The sequence below is a fragment of the Rhincodon typus genome, chromosome 10, assembly GCF_021869965.1.
Source record: "Rhincodon typus isolate 14 chromosome 10, sRhiTyp1.1, whole genome shotgun sequence".
Classification (NCBI taxonomy): Eukaryota; Metazoa; Chordata; class Chondrichthyes; order Orectolobiformes; family Rhincodontidae; genus Rhincodon; species Rhincodon typus.
The window spans coordinates 12,972,376-12,990,022 of NC_063341.1; the positions used below are offsets into that span (position 1 = coordinate 12,972,376).

General features: G+C 41.9%; 1 protein-coding gene across 1 annotated transcript in view; it reads left to right on the forward strand.

Annotated features, from left to right (window-relative positions):
- tmed5 (transmembrane p24 trafficking protein 5) overlaps positions 1-5,965 on the forward strand; it is a 29,798-nt gene extending 23,833 nt beyond the window's left edge. The window contains exon 5 of the mRNA XM_048601905.1: positions 5,685-5,965. Within this exon, the coding sequence (XP_048457862.1) occupies positions 5,685-5,732 (48 nt within the window). The 3' untranslated portion in view covers positions 5,733-5,965. The remainder of the gene's footprint in view (positions 1-5,684) is intronic.
- The last annotated feature ends 11,682 nt before the right edge of the window (positions 5,966-17,647 follow it).

Here is a 17,647-nt window from a genome sequence, read left to right on the forward strand (position 1 = left end):
CTGGAAACATCCAACAGATCAAGCTCGCCCCCTTCACCATTCCCATTTTTTTCTGAAGAAGGGTCCAGACCCGAAACGTCAGCTTTTCCGGCTCCTCTGATGCTGCCTGGCCTGCTGTGTTCATCCAGCTCCACACTTCGTTATCTCACCATTCCCTTTAGTCCTGTTTTACTAATTCTTCTGCCATTCAATCTCTTGTAGACGATTCTCCCCCACCCCTTTTTCCTATTGCCTATGAATGGTATGACCCCTGGTGAAGGGGCAAGTGATGCACATAAATAACAAATAACTGGGACAAAGAAACAACTGTTTGAAGGAGGTGGTGGTGGAGACAGGTAGAACAGACTGAATCTGTAATGTAGAGTTCAATTACTCCTATTAACTTCTAAGGACTGGCATGTTTGTTTGCAGTAACCAAAGTTTAGGTGATCTTTAATTCCTAAGCTCCAGCTATCTTGATTGCAAGCCTGTGACTTGATTAATGTGATCTAACTGTGCTATTGTTAAGATGATACTCTAGAATTATAAAGTCAGGAAACAAACCCTTCGGTCCAACTAGTGTTTGCCTGGATAATCCCAAATTAAACTAGTCCCACCTGCCTGCGCTTGGCCCAAATCCCTCCAAACATTTCTTATTCACGCACTTATCTAAATGCATTTTAAACGTTGTAACTGTACTTGCATCCACCACTTCCTCTGGCAGTTCATTTCACACACAATCTTTCACCTCTCACCTTAAAAATATGCCCCTAGTATTGAAACCGTCTATGCTAGGGAACAGACACCTACGATTCACCTCATCTATGCCCCTCATGATTTTACAAACCGCTATAAAGTCACCCTTCAACCTCCTACACTCCAGTGAAAAAGTCCCGGCCTATCCAGCCTCTCGTTATAACTCAAGCCCTCCATTCTTGTCAACATCCTGGTAAATCTCTTCTGAACCCTCTCCAGCTTAATAATATCCTTCCTATATGGGAATAGATATTAAATTGATTTAGTTAAAGTTATTGTTTAAATGTAACGAATGTGCCACATGCACTGGTTGCTTGGAATCACAAGATGTTGGCGGAGTTGTGATTGTGGTCTTGTTAGTTGGGTTAGGGCTAGACAACATAGAACTAGCTGTGTAAGACCATTGAAAAAGCTGCCAAATGATAACTGGCCAATTGTTAAGCCTCATGAAGGCAGCTTCGGCCAATCGAGAGCTGATCCTGTGGGTAACAAACATTGAGTGGGATATAAGGAAATGTGACCCAACATGGTAGCTAGCTGGCTGAGGATCAACTGCTGACAGAGCAGAAGGACAGAACTGATCATTCTCTGTTCTGCCTTTCAACAAGCCCAGGCAAATTTGTACATGTGGATGCTTGAGTACATGTCTTATCAAGTATAAGCTTTTTGAGTGACAAATAAACGTGCTATACACAAACAATAATTTGTGTCAAGTTGTAGATACGCAGAGTAAACCTCCTAACCAAGAAGAGAAAAATAATAACTCACAAAATATGTTATTGTAGTAGCCTGTACACTTCTGTCATCCCCCTATCACAGAGCTACTTTTTCTCCCTTTCCCCACCCATCCCTTGCTCCAAACCTATTATGTCTCTATTTTCCAATTCTAATAAGATGTCATGAACCTGAAATATTATCTCTAGTTTTCTCACTCCGTAGACAGTGCCAAATCTACTGAGTTATTCTTCCTGCATTGTTTGTTATTTTTTCTCCTAAATTCAACTTGTGTTCCTGATTGCCTCTACTCAATAATGAATTAAAAATATTTCTTGATACAATATGTCTGCATTTAAAGTCAATTTCAGTTAACATTGTTTCACTTTAATGTCATGAATAACATTATATTCATTTAACGTTGAGAGGTTTAGCTTAACGCTGTTTGCCAGACTTTGTGTTCAGTGGCTTGCCTGCTTTCAAGACCATCTCTCCATACTTTTGCTCGCCCTCACATTTTCCCTGGCCTTCCTCCTGTTTCTGCCCCTGCCCTTAGTCCCTCTTCCCAGATACACCAATCCCTGCCCCCAATTCCCTCTCTCGGTTCTTACCTTTAAAGTCTCCACTGTCCATCTCTGTCCTGGCTCCCATTTTCATCTTGCACTGAAATCCTTGGTGCCATCTCATGGCAGAAGTTGATCAGTATGGATATTTACCCACAATGTGTAATTACATTTATATTATATTTCTTCTATAATTTCAAATGTATTTTGTTTCAAAGCTTATTTTGTTCATTTTTGTAGGCATTTATGAATTTACACTATTTCAACATAGTATAATTTTATAGCTCTTTTCTGCTGAGAAAGGCCCTGAAACACCTAACTATACAGTGCTACTTTAATATTTTATGATTTATTTTGCAGTTTATTTCAGATAATTACACACATATAGCATCGCAATTCAACCTGTACTTTGCTTCATCTGAGCAAAACATGTCTGCAGGAACCCATAACTGGCTTTAACATTGATTCCAATGAGAAACAGAGAGTGACAGGGGAGATGAGAGTGACAGTCCTTGACATCAAGATTACATTCGACCAGGTGTGGCATCAAGGAGCCCTAGCAAAACTGGAATCAATGGGTATCAGGGGGCAAACTCTCCGGTGGTTGGAGTCATGCCTGACACATACAAAGATGGTGGTGGTTGTTGGAGGTCAATCATCTCAGCTCCAGTGCATCTCTGTAGGAGTTCCTCAGGGTAGTGTCCTTGGCCCAACCATCTTTGGCTGCTTCATCAATGACCTTCCCTCCACCATAAGGTCAAAATTCGGGATGTTCATCGATGATTGCACCATTTGCGATTCCTCAGATACTGAAGCAGTCCATATTCAAATGCAACAAGATCTGGACAATACCCAGGCCTGGGCCGACAAGTGGCAAGTAATATTCTTGTCATGCAAATGGCAGGCAATGACCATCTCCAATATAATATGATCTAACCACTGTCCCTTGACATTCAATGGTGTTACCATCAGTGAATCCCCCACTCTCAACATCCTGGGGATTGTTATTGACCAGAAACTTAACTGGACTCACCATATAAACACAGTGGCTACAAGAGCAGGTAACAGGCTAGGAATACAGCAGCATATAACTCACCTTCTGACTCCCGAAAGCTTATCCACCATCTACAAGGCACAAGTCAGGAGTGTAATGGAGTACTCCCCACTTGCCTGGATGGGTGCACCCCCAACAACACTCAAGAAACTTGCCACCATCCAGGACAAAGCACTACATCCTCAAACATGAGGCTGGCACGGTGGCACAGCGGTTAGCACTGCTGCCTCACAGCGCCAGGGACCCGGGTTCAATTCTACCCTCGGGGGACTGTCTGTGTGGAGTTTGCACATTCTCCCCGTGTCTTCATGGGTTTCCTCTGGGTGCTCTGGTTTCCTCCCACAGTCCAAAGATTGCAGGTTAGGTGGATTGGCCTTGCTAAATTGTCTGTAGTGTTCAGGGACATGTAGATTTAGGTGGGTTATAGGGTGATGGGTCTGGGTGGGATGCTCTGAGGTTTGGTGTGGACTTGTTGGGCCGAAGGGCCTGTTTCCACACTGTAGGGATTCTATGATTTCACTCCCTCCACATCTGACTCTCAGTAGCAGCAGTGTGTACTGCGTACAACATACACTGCAGATCCTTGGACGCACCTTCTAAACCCAGGCTCACTGCAGGACAAGTGCAGCAGATACATGGGAACACTACACACCTGCAAGTTCCTGTCCAAGCCACTCATCATCTTGACTTGGAAATATATCGCTGTTCCTTCAGTGTCACTGGATCAAAATCCTGGAATTCCCTAGCCAAGGGCATTATGTGGACTGCAGTAGTTCAAAAAGGCACCTCACCACCACCTTCTCAAGGACAAGTGGGGATGAGCAATAAATGCTGGCCCAGCCAGAGACACCCACATCCTATGAGTGAATTAAAAAAGAACCCTTGCTTCATCCAGACATGCTTCACCCAGACATGCTTCACTTGAAGTTGTGATTCCTAGGAATGCAGCCACAACTTTAAATATGGACATAGTATACACAAATGTACATTCATACATTTTTAAGAACTGCTTTACTAACATACAGTTGGCATTTTGTTTCCAAATCTTGCCTTGGGCTCTTGCTTGTAGTCATGTACTTGCCCAGGAATTCAGAATGCTTTGCGACCAGTTTTGTCACTGCTGTCTACGGGTGTGATTCAGCAACAAAAGGGTAATTCACCAATTATACAGTTGTAGCATGGAGTCAAAGCCAATGTTTATTCGGAAATCCCATGTGTACAGCCCATACACACAATGTAAGAAGCAGTCACCATAGTTCTGCACTGTCCTTGCAGACTGACAGCTGGCAAATGGTTCAACCTAAGGGTCACCGTGCCTCAGGAGAGGGGCAGGGTTGAAGAGGTGTGAAATTCTTGGTGAACTCAGCTGGTGTGGGAATTAAACCTATGCTGTTGACATCACTCTGCATTGCAAACCAGCCAACTGAGCTAACCCAAACCCATCATGGTACAAATAGATAAAGTAAAAGGTGAGAATGGTAAATCTTTGGAGTTCCCTGCCACTGAAGGCAGTAGAAGCTCAGTCATTAAGTATATTCAAGAGAGACCGGTAGATTTTTAGACAATAAAGACATCAAGGGATAGGGGGGAAAATAGATATTAAGATAGAACGGAGGGTTTGAGTTATAAGGAGAGGCTGGGTAGGCTGGGACATTTTCCACTGGAGCATAGGAGGTCGAGGGATATAGATAGGGTTAATGGCAGATGTCTTTTCCCTAGGGTGGGGGATTTCAATATTAGGGGGCATATATTTAAGGAAAGAGGAGAAAGATTTAAAAAAGACATGAGGAACAATTTTTTTTTACAGAGTGGTTTGTGTGTAGAATGAGCTTCCAGTTACAACATTTAAAATACATTTATATTAGTACATGAATAAGAGATCTTTGGAGGGATATGGGACAAGTGCAGGCTGGTGGGACTAGATTAATTTGGGAACATGGTCAGCATGGACTGGTTGGATCGAAGGGTCTGTTTCCATGCTGTATGACTCTCTGACTCTAGAAGATCAGCCATGATCTTGTTGAATGGCAGAGCAGACTTAATGGGCAGAATTACCTATAACTATTACCCATTATCTTATTACTCCTATGTAACCACTAGCATCAAAAATAATGAGCAAACACAGTCATTTAAAAGTAACACTGCTTCATGAAAGTCTTCCTGAAATTTAAAAAGAAACTCACATTTTATTAGCAAAACAAGCAACGATAATGTGAAGAAAAACTTTTTTTTAACCAGCAAGTGGTAAGGATTTGGAATGAACAGCCGGAGAATCTGGTGGCGCCAGATTCATTCAAGCAACTTAAAGGGAATTAGATCATTATCTTAAAAGGAAGAATGTGCTGGGCTTCTGGTCGGATCTCAGTAGAGATGAGTAATATTTTAATTGTCTTTGGAAACCTGAAAACCCAGACATTAACTGAAAGAAAGAAACCATAGGTTCACTGTTCAAAACAAAAGAATTTGACTCCACAAAAATGAAACATGAATACTAATAATTACTCTGAGTGGAATTATCCCTTCCCTGTTGTGGCAAGAGTAATAGTGACAAAATTGAATGAGAATAAAAAAAGATCAGGTCTTAATGTTGACAAATAATATCCTAAATATCTTTCCAGCCTCAAGTGATTCCAGAGTGGTCTCCTGGCCTGATGAGCGTGGACTGAGTTGGAAGGACTGTTGGTTCTGAAGGTTTTATTTCTCTATTCTCTAATTTATTCCAATGATCTGTAATGCCTGACTTTTTATTTCTTTATTTTTCTAATTTTTTCCCCTTATAATTTGTACTAAAGAGTCTGAACCTAGATACATTGTACCTAACATGGCGCCTTAATTGTAAACATTTCACTGTAGTCATTTGAGTACATGTGACAATAAAGTTAATTCAATTCAGTTCAAATTTGCCCTCAAGCCTTAAATGGTACTTTCAGAATCTTACAATTACACAGCACCACCTATATTGTTCCCATGCATTTGCATCTCGTTAAAACTCCACCTCATGCTATATATACCCGACTTTGAGTTCTCCATGGAGAAACTAGGTGGCATAAATTCCCGATAGGGGAAACAGAAAGGGTACCTGCAGCTTGAATCTCTATTCAGCCCATCATATGACTCCTTCTTCTGCTCACCATCCCTGCATGCTTCATGGTCATGGTCCTCCTAGACACTGCATCTGGTAATTCTGCATTGAGAAACCACCCATATCTCCGCATCATCACACTTGCTCTCAGGTCAAATCAGACACCCTCTCTGCCCTTCACCTAGGTGCTGAGAAACACCTATGGGTATGCATGTTTCTGCCAGCTCACTTTATGATCAGGGGTTGCCATGCATCTCATACATGGGCAGCAAAGTGGCTCAGTGGTTAGCACTGCTGCTTCACAGCACCAGGGACCTGGGTTTGATTCCAGCCTTGGGCAACTGCCTGTGTGGAGTCTGCACATTCTCCCCAGGTCTCTGTGGGTTTCCTCCCACAGTCCAAAGATGTGCAGGTTAGGTGGTTTAGCCATGGGAAATGCAGGGATAGGTAGGTAGGTAGGTGGATGTGAGTGCTCTTTAGAGGGTCAGTGTGGACATCTTGGGCTGAATGGCCTGCTTCCACACTGTAGGGATTCCATGATTTACACAGGATGCTCATGACATATCTACATGCATCTTATAGCTCTTAGCTTGTTTTCTTAGCATTCCCTCAGTACAGCACTTATATGTGCGTTTCCAGCCTCTGTCTGCTTTCACATGGAATTCTTAGCACACACACTGACTCTAACACGGAGTTACAGGCTACCAGCTTCTACAGTTTAGCTTGCTCTTTAGCACAGATGGTGAGACAGGCAGTTTGTAGTCGCCGGGAGCACTAAGGAATGTGCGTTTCACTCAGAATGGGGTGCAGATGTCACTGTCGTACATCATTTTAGATCAACATCGGAGTTTCAGCACATGTGAGCAGCTTACACAGCCATATGTGCTTCAAGTAAACAGCAACGCATGCACTTCAAAGCTGACGAGTCTTTAGTGGGCTGAAGGGAAACTGCAGCCAAACAGGAGGCATCGCCAAGGGGCTTGTCCAATGACATAACAGGGGGCTGAGCATTGTCAGTTTGCCAAGTGCAACTAGCAGAAGGATTACAGCTCCATCCGTAAGGGAGCTGCTGATACATCGCTGTTGGAGTGGGTGATCTTGACCACCAAGGGAGAGATGAGAATGATGGAAGTGGATGCAACAGCAGTTCGTGGTCTCTCATGAGCAGGAGAGATGGCTCCAGTGATTGACTAGGAAGCACAGAGGGGCACGAGGTGTAGTAGTTTGAGAGGATGAGAGCAATTGAGAGGACACACTGCAAACAATACTGAATTCATCAGCTTTTGGTGATGTGTGTGCAATGGCAGAGTCAGGCAGAGTATTGGATTCGGTGTCTGAGGCAGCAGAGGGAGAGGATGCTGGTGCTCACCCACCCTGGAGCAGAGAAGAAGTTCTTGTGGCCTTGCTGGGCTGCCCTTGCCAGAACACAGCACTGGCCTACACTTCAATTTCTGTCCAGGCCGTCCTTGTTCTGCCGGTGTGATCTCCTTCAGTGCCCTCCTGATCACCAGCCTGTCCTCGAGAACCTCCAGAGCCCGTCCTCGAGAACCTCCAGAGCCCGTCCTGGAAGCAATGAGACAGCGCCCCTTTCTACAGTCAGGATTGAGCCTCTCACTTAGACAGGCTCCTGATTTGCAGCATCTGAAGAGGTGCGGAGTTGGAATTTAAATATGGCATCAGGTTTACAGAAACCAGAAGAGCCCGGCACCTTGCCTGCCACACCACTCCACGAGAAATTCACCCTGTGGCATGAGGAGAACCATACAGCATGAAACTCACTGATCACCACACTTTAACTTTAACTGGAACTGGGAACATTCATCACATTATCTCATACACTCCGTTATTTTAAAGAAATTAAGCAAACAGTTAGTTATACTCGAAGCTGAACTTCTTAACTCAAAATTGCTAATGTGCCCACCCTCATAAATACAGGTCAGATACTTATCAGAATTGGAATTTAAAAATTGACATTTTACACTGAGTACTGTTCCAATGATACACATAAATATTGAGATTCATTGGGCCTTCTGCTTACTCCCATGAAGGTTGTCTCTCTTCAACACTCCTCCAACTATCCCATGGTTTTAGGTACCTAGCTCAACACAGATGTTGCTAACATCTTAAGCCTAGGTCAGAACTCTTCTGGATCTAATGGTTCTTAACACTAGAGTTTTGCATGCCGGAACTCTCTCACACACACACTCTCTCTTCTCAGCTTGGCTGTCCCAGAAGTCCAACTCACTGTTCATAGAATCCTTCAGTTATTGAAGGGTTTTAGCCCTTTAGTCCATGCACAAAACAACAACAGAATTTAGCTTGATAGAGATATCCCTGTAGCAGTTTGTAATGAACAATACAGTCCAAGAATTGTTATTGTGCAGGAGGCCACTCAGCCCATTGTGCCTGCACTGGTTCTATTACCTAGCACTGATCTCTTGCCATTTCCCCTGTATCTTTGCACACCATTTTATCCAAATGATCATCCAATGCCTAGTTTAATGCCTCAACTGAACCTCCTCTACCACATTTCCAGGCAGTATATTCCAGACCCTAAGTTTTTTTTCTCACATTCCCTTTGTTTTGTTTACACGTCACTTTAAATCTATGCCTTCTCATTCTTGTTCCTTTTACAAGGGGAACGGCTTAGCCCACTCTGTCCAGCCCGCTCAATATCTTGAAACCCTCTACTAAGTCTCCCCTCTGCCTTCTTCTCTCCAAGCAGAACAGTCCCAACTTCTTAAGTCTATATTCCTGGCCTCCCTACTCTCTATCTTTGTCATCTCCTTCAGACCTATAAATGCCCAATATCTCTGCACTTGTCCATTTCTGGCTCCCTGTGTATCTCCAGTTTAAAGCACTCGAACTCATTGGCAGCAAGCCCCTCAAGTACCAAATTCACCCCCTAAATCTCTCTGTTACAACAGCAGAGGAGTGCATTATCTTGTTTTGGTTCTGTAGGTTGCAACACAAATGTAATTATTTTATACAGTTCCCAATGTGGCCTGGTCAAATGCTTTCTTTATATTAGATTTCGAACAAAAAGAACTAATAACCGGGTTTCTTTAATAATCAGAAAATTGATTTCTTACAAAACAAAACTAATTCCAGGAAGATTCACAAGATTGGTTGACACAGTTTGCAATGTGAGATTACAAAGTTTGATCCCTCGAGATGAAACATACAAATCAAACCAGGCGAAGGAAGATAAAACCAAATTTCTCTCTGCAAGAGTGTCAACTTTAGAAAATATTTGGCCAATAAATCTTAGTTCCTGAAGGCAAACAAAGGCTGTCCACTGACATTCTGATACACAAAATGTCACTGAAGACATACAGTTGTCGCTGGTGACCTTTGAAGGGCAGTCATTCAGGAAATAGTGACAAATTCTTTCAGCAACTTTTCATGCATGAACAGCTGGGCCAGGGCTTTTGGTATCGCCTTGGGCCTATAACAAGAGCACTTTTCAGAAATAGGAGAGCTGAGCTGGGAAGCTTCTTTCTTTTAGCTGCCTTCTCCCCTGCTGAGAATCCAAACAATCTCCAAGCAGGATTAGGACTCTCCCAGTCAATGGGAAGTGAGATCAGATAAACAAAGTCAGCAATTAAACTGGAGTCACGTGCTTTTCACGATCTGCAATTGCCCTTTAAATGAAAAACCCTATCTAGGTATTCACAGTCCTTCAAACTCAAATTCGCAAATTACTAAATATGAAACCTTCATAACAACACTTCTTCTGAAGAACGGTCCCAACCCGAAACATCAACTTTCCTACTCTTCTGATGCTGCCTGGCCTGCTGTGTTCCTCCAGCTCCACACTGTGTTATCTCTGACTCCAGCATCAGCAGTTCTTACTAACTCCTTAAAACCTACCCCTTTAACCAAGCTATTGGTGATCTATCTTAATATTTTCCTCTGTGGCACTGTGACACAACACTAACGACAATGAGGAAATTACTCTCAGTGTTTATTCCTAGATTAGCCTTGCAACATAATCTAAGCTAAAGTTCTTCATTCCAAGTTTCTTGGTTGTGTCTGATGATTTAAACTGATAATGTGAACAAACGGATGGGATCAGATAGTTTTCAAAGGAAACATTTAATCCTCTCACTGGCAAAGGCCAGGTGTCAAAATTCACCGGTTCCGGCATCAAATTCAATGCACGAGTGAATCTTATGACAGCGCAGCACTGACATTCTAGAAAGGGATGACAGAGTGTGAGGAAATTCCACATTAATGACAAAAGGAAACATGCAGAGGGCATTTATCATTAAGTGCAACAATTACGCGTCAATTCAAAGGGAATTTATCCATTGAAGCATTCGTCTGCACTTACCATTCCTAGTGTGTAGGTCTGTTACGTGTAAAACCTGATCTGACTTCTGGCAGTACATTATAGCACTGCTAGTATGGCTGCACACATTTTAAATCAATCAGATGCTCGTGGAGATTTTAAATCCCAATTAGGATGAAGGAATTAGTGGCGCATTTCATGAGAGTTTTATGATTCCCAGAGGGAGATTCAAACACATTTCACAATCAGCTGATGTGTGTGGATGGAAATAGTCATTCAGCCTAAGACGGGGAATAAATAGACTGTGAATGAGTGTATTCCTGTTCCTATCTTTGGTACACGTCCGGTCTATGTCATTCAATTTCAGATAGAGAGGCACTCTACGCAGTGCCACTGGCCTCAGCTCGCTTCCAGTTCCTGGATTGACACAATTTGTATAGCTGGGCCTGTCCTAGAAACAGGTGCACTCTTCCAAATTGCTGCATTTCACCACCCCGCCTCCCCCAGTTAAGTCAGCTTAATCCATTTTTGTAAAACGGGTTGATTTCGCAATAAAGAATGCATTGGCTGGATTTTGTGGGATTAAATTCCAAGCTGAAGAAATATGGTTTCCCTGTTTATTAAAACAGAGCTGGGTTTTGAAGACAGGGATGTTCCTTTGTAAGCATAACCCCCGATTCTATTATCTCCATTAACTTGAGGATGTGTGTTCAGCCAGACATATCTACACGGCAAAATATATCAATGTGGTCAACTACTCACTAAAAGGTTGAGAAAATGAGATGGATGCAATTTTGAAAGTCATCAAATTCATTATTGCCAGTTTGTTTTTGGCCTAAGCTCATATGTTTTCTGTTAATGTGGATATTTTATGATAAGCCAGGCACTTCAGGTTATGTAAAATGGAATGAACAGCCATTAGAAGCCATTCCTAATACATTTGTGTTTAACATATTTGAAACGACTAGAGTCTTGGACCCAATGGAAGAGGATTTTAGCTGGATCAAGTAATGATAATTTTTCAAAACTTGAAGAACTGCAGATGGTGTAACTCAGAAACAAAAACAAAAATTGCTGGAAAAGCTCAGTAGATCTGGCAGCATCTGTAGAGAGAAATCAGAGTTAACTTTCCTCAGAACTGGAATGATAATTTTTCTATCCCTCATTTCGGTTTGAAGATTTTTACCTATATTTTGCCACTGCCTGATGTTCCTTCATTGAAATTGTGCCACTAATATTCTGAAGGGAAGACTCTACTAATCCCATTGGCATGAATTGGAACAGATATTTTGGTTCATTGAATGGGTAATAGAGCATTGACAGTGGGTTTTGACCCTAGTTATATACAAGTTCCCAAAGATAAGTCAGCCTCAGCTGTCATCAAGACTGGTGACCGTTTCTAATATCTGAGATTATACTAGGAAGTAAATGGAATGAAGGCTCCTTGTAATGTAGCTTACAGTCTGATTTGTAAAGTTCACGTTTCCAGCAACAATTATCCATACAAATCAACTTTTGATCTCATTCTGTCTTTTGGAATCAAGGCAAAGGAAGCTTTTTCTGTGCATGGAAGAAAGGACAGTTCAGCACAACACCTCTGTCACAAATCTTGTGGTAACTAATTCAAGAGTGACACTTTAAAAGCTGCTATATTATTTACACGATAATGGAGTATGATATAGCAAGGGGGAGAAAGACAGCACTCTCGATCCCTGTCTAGGATTAGGAAACGGCTTTTTTCTTCATGAACGAACAGAAGGAACTGTAGCCCTGTCTTTATTAGTTTGCATTTACATTGTAATCTAAATTCCTTACATAGTGAATTAAATAAATCAGCTATCCTAACAACTCAGCAAGTTTATCCAGTTACTAACAGAATCAGACAGGCCAGAAAGATCCTGGGTTCAACCTCTTTTTGCGCTGAGTTAGGTGACTGAAGTCAAGAATTTGTAAGCATTTCATTAGTGAGTTGAGTGCCTCTTGGTTAGAAAGGGAAATCACAGGATTCTCATTCCTTAAATTAATGAACAACATCTGAAGTGTGTATCTGTGTGGGCCACTGGATGATGAGATACAGATCAAGCACAACTATAATGCCTTTTGAGAGTCAACAGTCTATTCAACAAGTCTTGTAAATGAACAACAGTCTCCTGGGAAAGAACCTAATAAATAGGGTTGGTTAACTGAGATGGCTGGTTTGCAATGCAGAGTGATGTCAACAGTGTGGGTATTGACTGAGGTCACCATGCAAGCCCCTGACTTCTGAACCCCTCACCCCTGGCCTGAGATGTGGTAACCTCAGCACAAATGTGCCACCAATCATCTCTCTCCAGCTAGAGTGTGGACTATGGTAACTTCCACCTTTTTGCACGTGGAACTATTTCCCAGTAAGGAAATGATGTTTTCAAGGGAGGGGAGAAAATTAGGGGAGAAATACTCGCATGTAAAAAAAGATGAAGTAAACTGAATATATCCCAGAATATGTAATCACCTAATATAATGATATAATGATATAATGAATATAATGATCTGCCAAAGAATTTTCACAAGGTTTCCAAACCCTGACGATTGACAAGCCAAATTATGTTGCCTATTTCTGGGGGGCCTAGTATCAAATATCAACCATTGCAAAGTTAAAAGTCTCACAATAAATTAGCATCAATTTCTCCACCGTGACCCTGGTTCATGAAGTGATGGCCTTTTCTTTATACCCAAGGTCACTGTTCCCGATGGTAACAGTGCTTTTGGAAAGTTCTCTGGGTGAGGAAAGCAATCCATGAAGTTTCCCCACTGTCGCAGATTTCAAGTGTCTCCGCCGTTTAGAGAGGAGATGAAGTGGTGTTGAACGGGTGTCTCTCTCACATAAGCATCAAAAGGCAATTTGTTGAACAACCGCTATGGACACTCATTCCTCGGTTTGGCTTGGACCTCCAGCTTAAAATTTCTATAAAATTAAAATTCAAAAGCTTTAACAGAAGTTAAATTTTCCTATTTGTTTAAAATTCCTATACAATGTGCTTAACAGTCACTTAGGTTAATTTAAATTTAACCACTGTCTCTTTCCCCCATGTACATTGAATTGAACATGTTATTAAATGGAAGCAGAAATGATAGCATAAAATAACACAGAAGAGCTAAGCATGGAAATGTAGGAGTAGGTAATTTAACCTTTGAAGCCTGTTTCACCTTTCAACTAAATCCTCGTTGATCTGTACCTTAACATCCATATGACTGAAACAATAATTTTATTTTGTTTTGGGGGTATTGTGAATTTTTACTCACTGTATTATTCCCAGTAACTGTAGGCTAGTCAGTTTAACCTGGGTGGTGAGAAAGCTTTCAGAAATTATAAACTGAGGAAACATCAACAGTCATATGGAAAAGCCAACACAGAGAAAGGAAGACTTGTGTTTAAATAAGTTTTTGATGGGACAAAAGAGGGTTGATGGGGGTAATGCAGTTGATTTGGTGTATCCAGACTTCCAAAAAAAATGAAGGGACATGGAATAGATTTATCAGCAAAAGATAAAACCCATAAATTAATGGGACAGTGGCAGCACAGATATGGTATTGACTGAATGACAAGAAGCATGAACAAGAAGGTGAACCAATGCATTTTGGATTTGAGGAAGGTATACATTAAGGTTCCACTATGGTCAGTATTAGAACCCACTGCTTTCTTTATCCAAATTAATGACTTAGATTTGGGTGGGAATGGTCTAAGTTCAAAATTCCTAGATGACACAAAACTCGAAAATATTGAAAACTGAAAGAAAGACAGTGATCAATGTCAAACAGGCATCAAAGAATGGACAATCATGTGATGGATGAATCTTAATGAGAGAAGTGCAAAGTGCTCCACTTTGCTGGGAATAATGAAGTCAGTCGATATAAAATAAAGGGTTCAATTGTAAAAGGGATGCAGGAGAACTGAATGGCCGACTTCTGCTCCTATATCTTATGGTTCATATGAGCACAAATAGTTGAAGATGTAGCGCAGGTTCAAAAAGAGCTAACAAGGCAGACAGGAATTATAAATAGAGGCATAAGATAAGCAAGGAAGTTACAATGAAGCTTATAAAACACTACATTGGGTTCAGCTACATAGTGTCCATTTCTGGGGATTGCACTTTAGCAACAATCTGAAGACATTATAGGGGTTGTAGAAAGGATTTAAGAGAATGGTTTCCAGAGATGAGCAACTCCAGTATGTGGATAGATTGGAAAGGCAAGGTTGGTCTCCCTGGAGAAGAGAAGATTTAGAGGAGCTTTGAAAGAGGTGTTCAAAATCATGACTAGTCTGGACAAAATCGTTCGGGACAAAACGCTTCCATTAGTGGAAGGTTCAAAAATCAGCCAACACTGATCAAGGGTGATTGACAAAAGTACCAATGGCAACTCAGGAAGCTAGCTGTACTCAGGAAGTGTTTTCAATCTGGAACGTACAAATAATCTGGTGGAGGCAGATTCAATTGTCACTTTCAAATGGGAACTGGAAACATGGAAGATAAAAAAGATTGCAGGGGAATGAATGGAGATGTGAGACCAGCTGAATTGCTCTTGCAAACTGCCAGCACTGGCAATACAGTCTCCTTATGTGTTCTACCTATTCTATGATTCTCTGTTAGGAATACAAGCTGCCTAGAGCCACAGTGATGAAGGAGGGATAATAGTTCCTTTCATTTTCTCTCCTTTCTGCTGCAAGATCCTTGCTCAGTTCTGATTCTAGAAACTGAGCAGAATGGAACTCGAACTTGCACCAACCCAATTCCATCATGCAACCCATTCACACATACTATCGTGCTCAGAAGCTATGGATGTGCTCCTATTGAATTGGTTACTAACGGCACAGAAGGAATAGACATTTGTAGTTTGTAACAAAAGAGGTGCATTTAAAATATAAAGCATTAAAATCAGGGTTACTGATTGCCAATGATAAACTGCACTTTTACTAGATGCTATTCTGTGATTGAGTTACCGAACTCTTATCATATTCAAAGCTATAAACCAATAGGTCCAATTATTTGTTCTTTTGTCTGTGTTGACAATTTTTTATCTCTTGCTTTTTCAAATTGGTAGTAAAGAAATAAATAAACAAGCAGTATAAGCAGCAAGTGGTAGAGAGAGCTAAGTGATCCCACAACCAACGGATCAGACCTAAGCTCTGCAGTCCTGCCACATCCAGCCGCGAATGGTGATGGACGATTAAACAACTCACTGCAGGAGGAGGCTCCACAAATATCCCCATCCTTACTGATGGAAGAGTCCTGCACATCAGTACAAAGATAAGACTGAAGCATTGACAACAATCTTCAGCCAGAAGTGCTGACTGCATGATTCATCTCAGCCTCTTCCAATGATCCCCAGCATCACAGATACAAGTTTTCAGCCAATTCAATTCACTCCACCAAGCAATGATACTGAAGGCACTAGATAGTGCAAAGTCTATGGTCTAGGACAACATTCTGGCGGTAGTAGTGAAGACTTGTTTCCCAGAACATGCCGCTCCCCTAGCCAACCTGTTCCAGTACAGTTACAACACTGGGATCTATCCGACAATGTGTAAAATTGCCCAAGTATATCCTGTACACAAAAAGTAGGACAAATGCAACTTGGCCAATTACTGCCCCATCAGTTCACTCTTGATCATTACTAAACTAATGGACGCTGTTATCAGTAGTGTTATCAAGCTGCACCTGCTTAGGAACAACCTGCTCACTAATGCCCAGTTTGGGTTCTGCCAGGGCATCTCAGCTCCTGACCTCATTACGGCCTTGGTTCAGACAGACAAAAAGAACTGAATTCCATACATGAGTGAGAGTGCCAGCTTTTGACATCAAGGCCACATTTGATCAAGTGTAGCATCAAGGAGCCATAGCAAAACTAGAATCAATGGGTATCAGGGTAAACTCGCCATTGGTTCGAGTCATACCTGGCCCATAGGAAGCTGGTTGTGGTTGTTGGAGGTCAGTCATCTCAACTTCCAGGGTATCTCAACAGGAGTTCCTCAGGGTAGTGTCCTAGGCCCATCAACTGCTTCATCAGTGGCCTTCCCTCCATCATCATGAGGGCCAAATTTTTTTTTTTTACACAGAGGGTGGTTCGCGTGTGGAATAAACTTCCTGAGGAAGTGGTGGATGTGGGCACAGTTACAACGTTTAAAAGACATTTGGATATGGACATGAATAGGAAAGGTTTGGAGGGATATGGGCTGGGAGCAGGGGTGTGACTAGTTTAGTCTGGGATTATGTTCAGCATGGACTGGTTGGACTGAAAGGTCTGCTTCCATGCTCTATGACTCTAAGAGGCAAGATGCACCAAGATGGAACCAGGCATTTAGTAGACTGAACAAAGTCGTGAAGGGGCTTAGGTTTTGCTAGCACGTGCAATAGAAAATTATCATCAAAGACCACAAGTGGATTGTGTTACAGGAAGCAATACATCTCCCAGCAATGCACAAAATGTAACTGATTTTAAAATACGATACTGTGTTTTACAACCTTGCCTCCAAACATGTTTTGTTAGAAATGCAAAACAAAGAGTCAACTGTTTCATCCTGCACTCCCTTGAGCTGCAGGCTGAAATTTGTAAATACTGACAACAACAATGCAAATGACACAGACTGCAGATGTCCCCTTTAACTGCACCACAAAGCTTAAGGAAAAGTTAGGCACCAGTCAAGTTGGAAAGAGGATCTTCTGAGGCAGAGGGAATGCAAACAACAGCAAAGTTGTGGAAATGTCATGCACCCAAGGATTTGTTGCTGTGCCTTGAATCTCAGATAAAGATTCGCAGTGTGCTTCAGGATCACACAATGGCTGGTATTATAAACTGGACCAATATTCAAGAAGATTGGACTTTAACAGAAGGGGTTAATTTTAACATGAGTTCTCATGAAAGATTGGTAGAAGCAGGCTCAATTGGATTTGTCAGAACAGAATTATATACATTCTTGGGACTGATACCTCTTTTAAACTGCAGGCACAGACACAATGGGCCAATTTAGCCTTTTCTTGTTCTGTATTTCTTCATGGGATGAGGGAATTGCTGACTAGGTTAGCATGCTTTGCCTGTGTCCAACTGCCTTTGAGAAGGTGCTGGCGAGCTGCCTTGTTGAACCGCTGCAATCTATGGGACACCCACAATGCTGTTAGGGAGTTCCAGAATTTTGACCCAGTGACAGTGAAGGAGTGGCAATGTGGTTC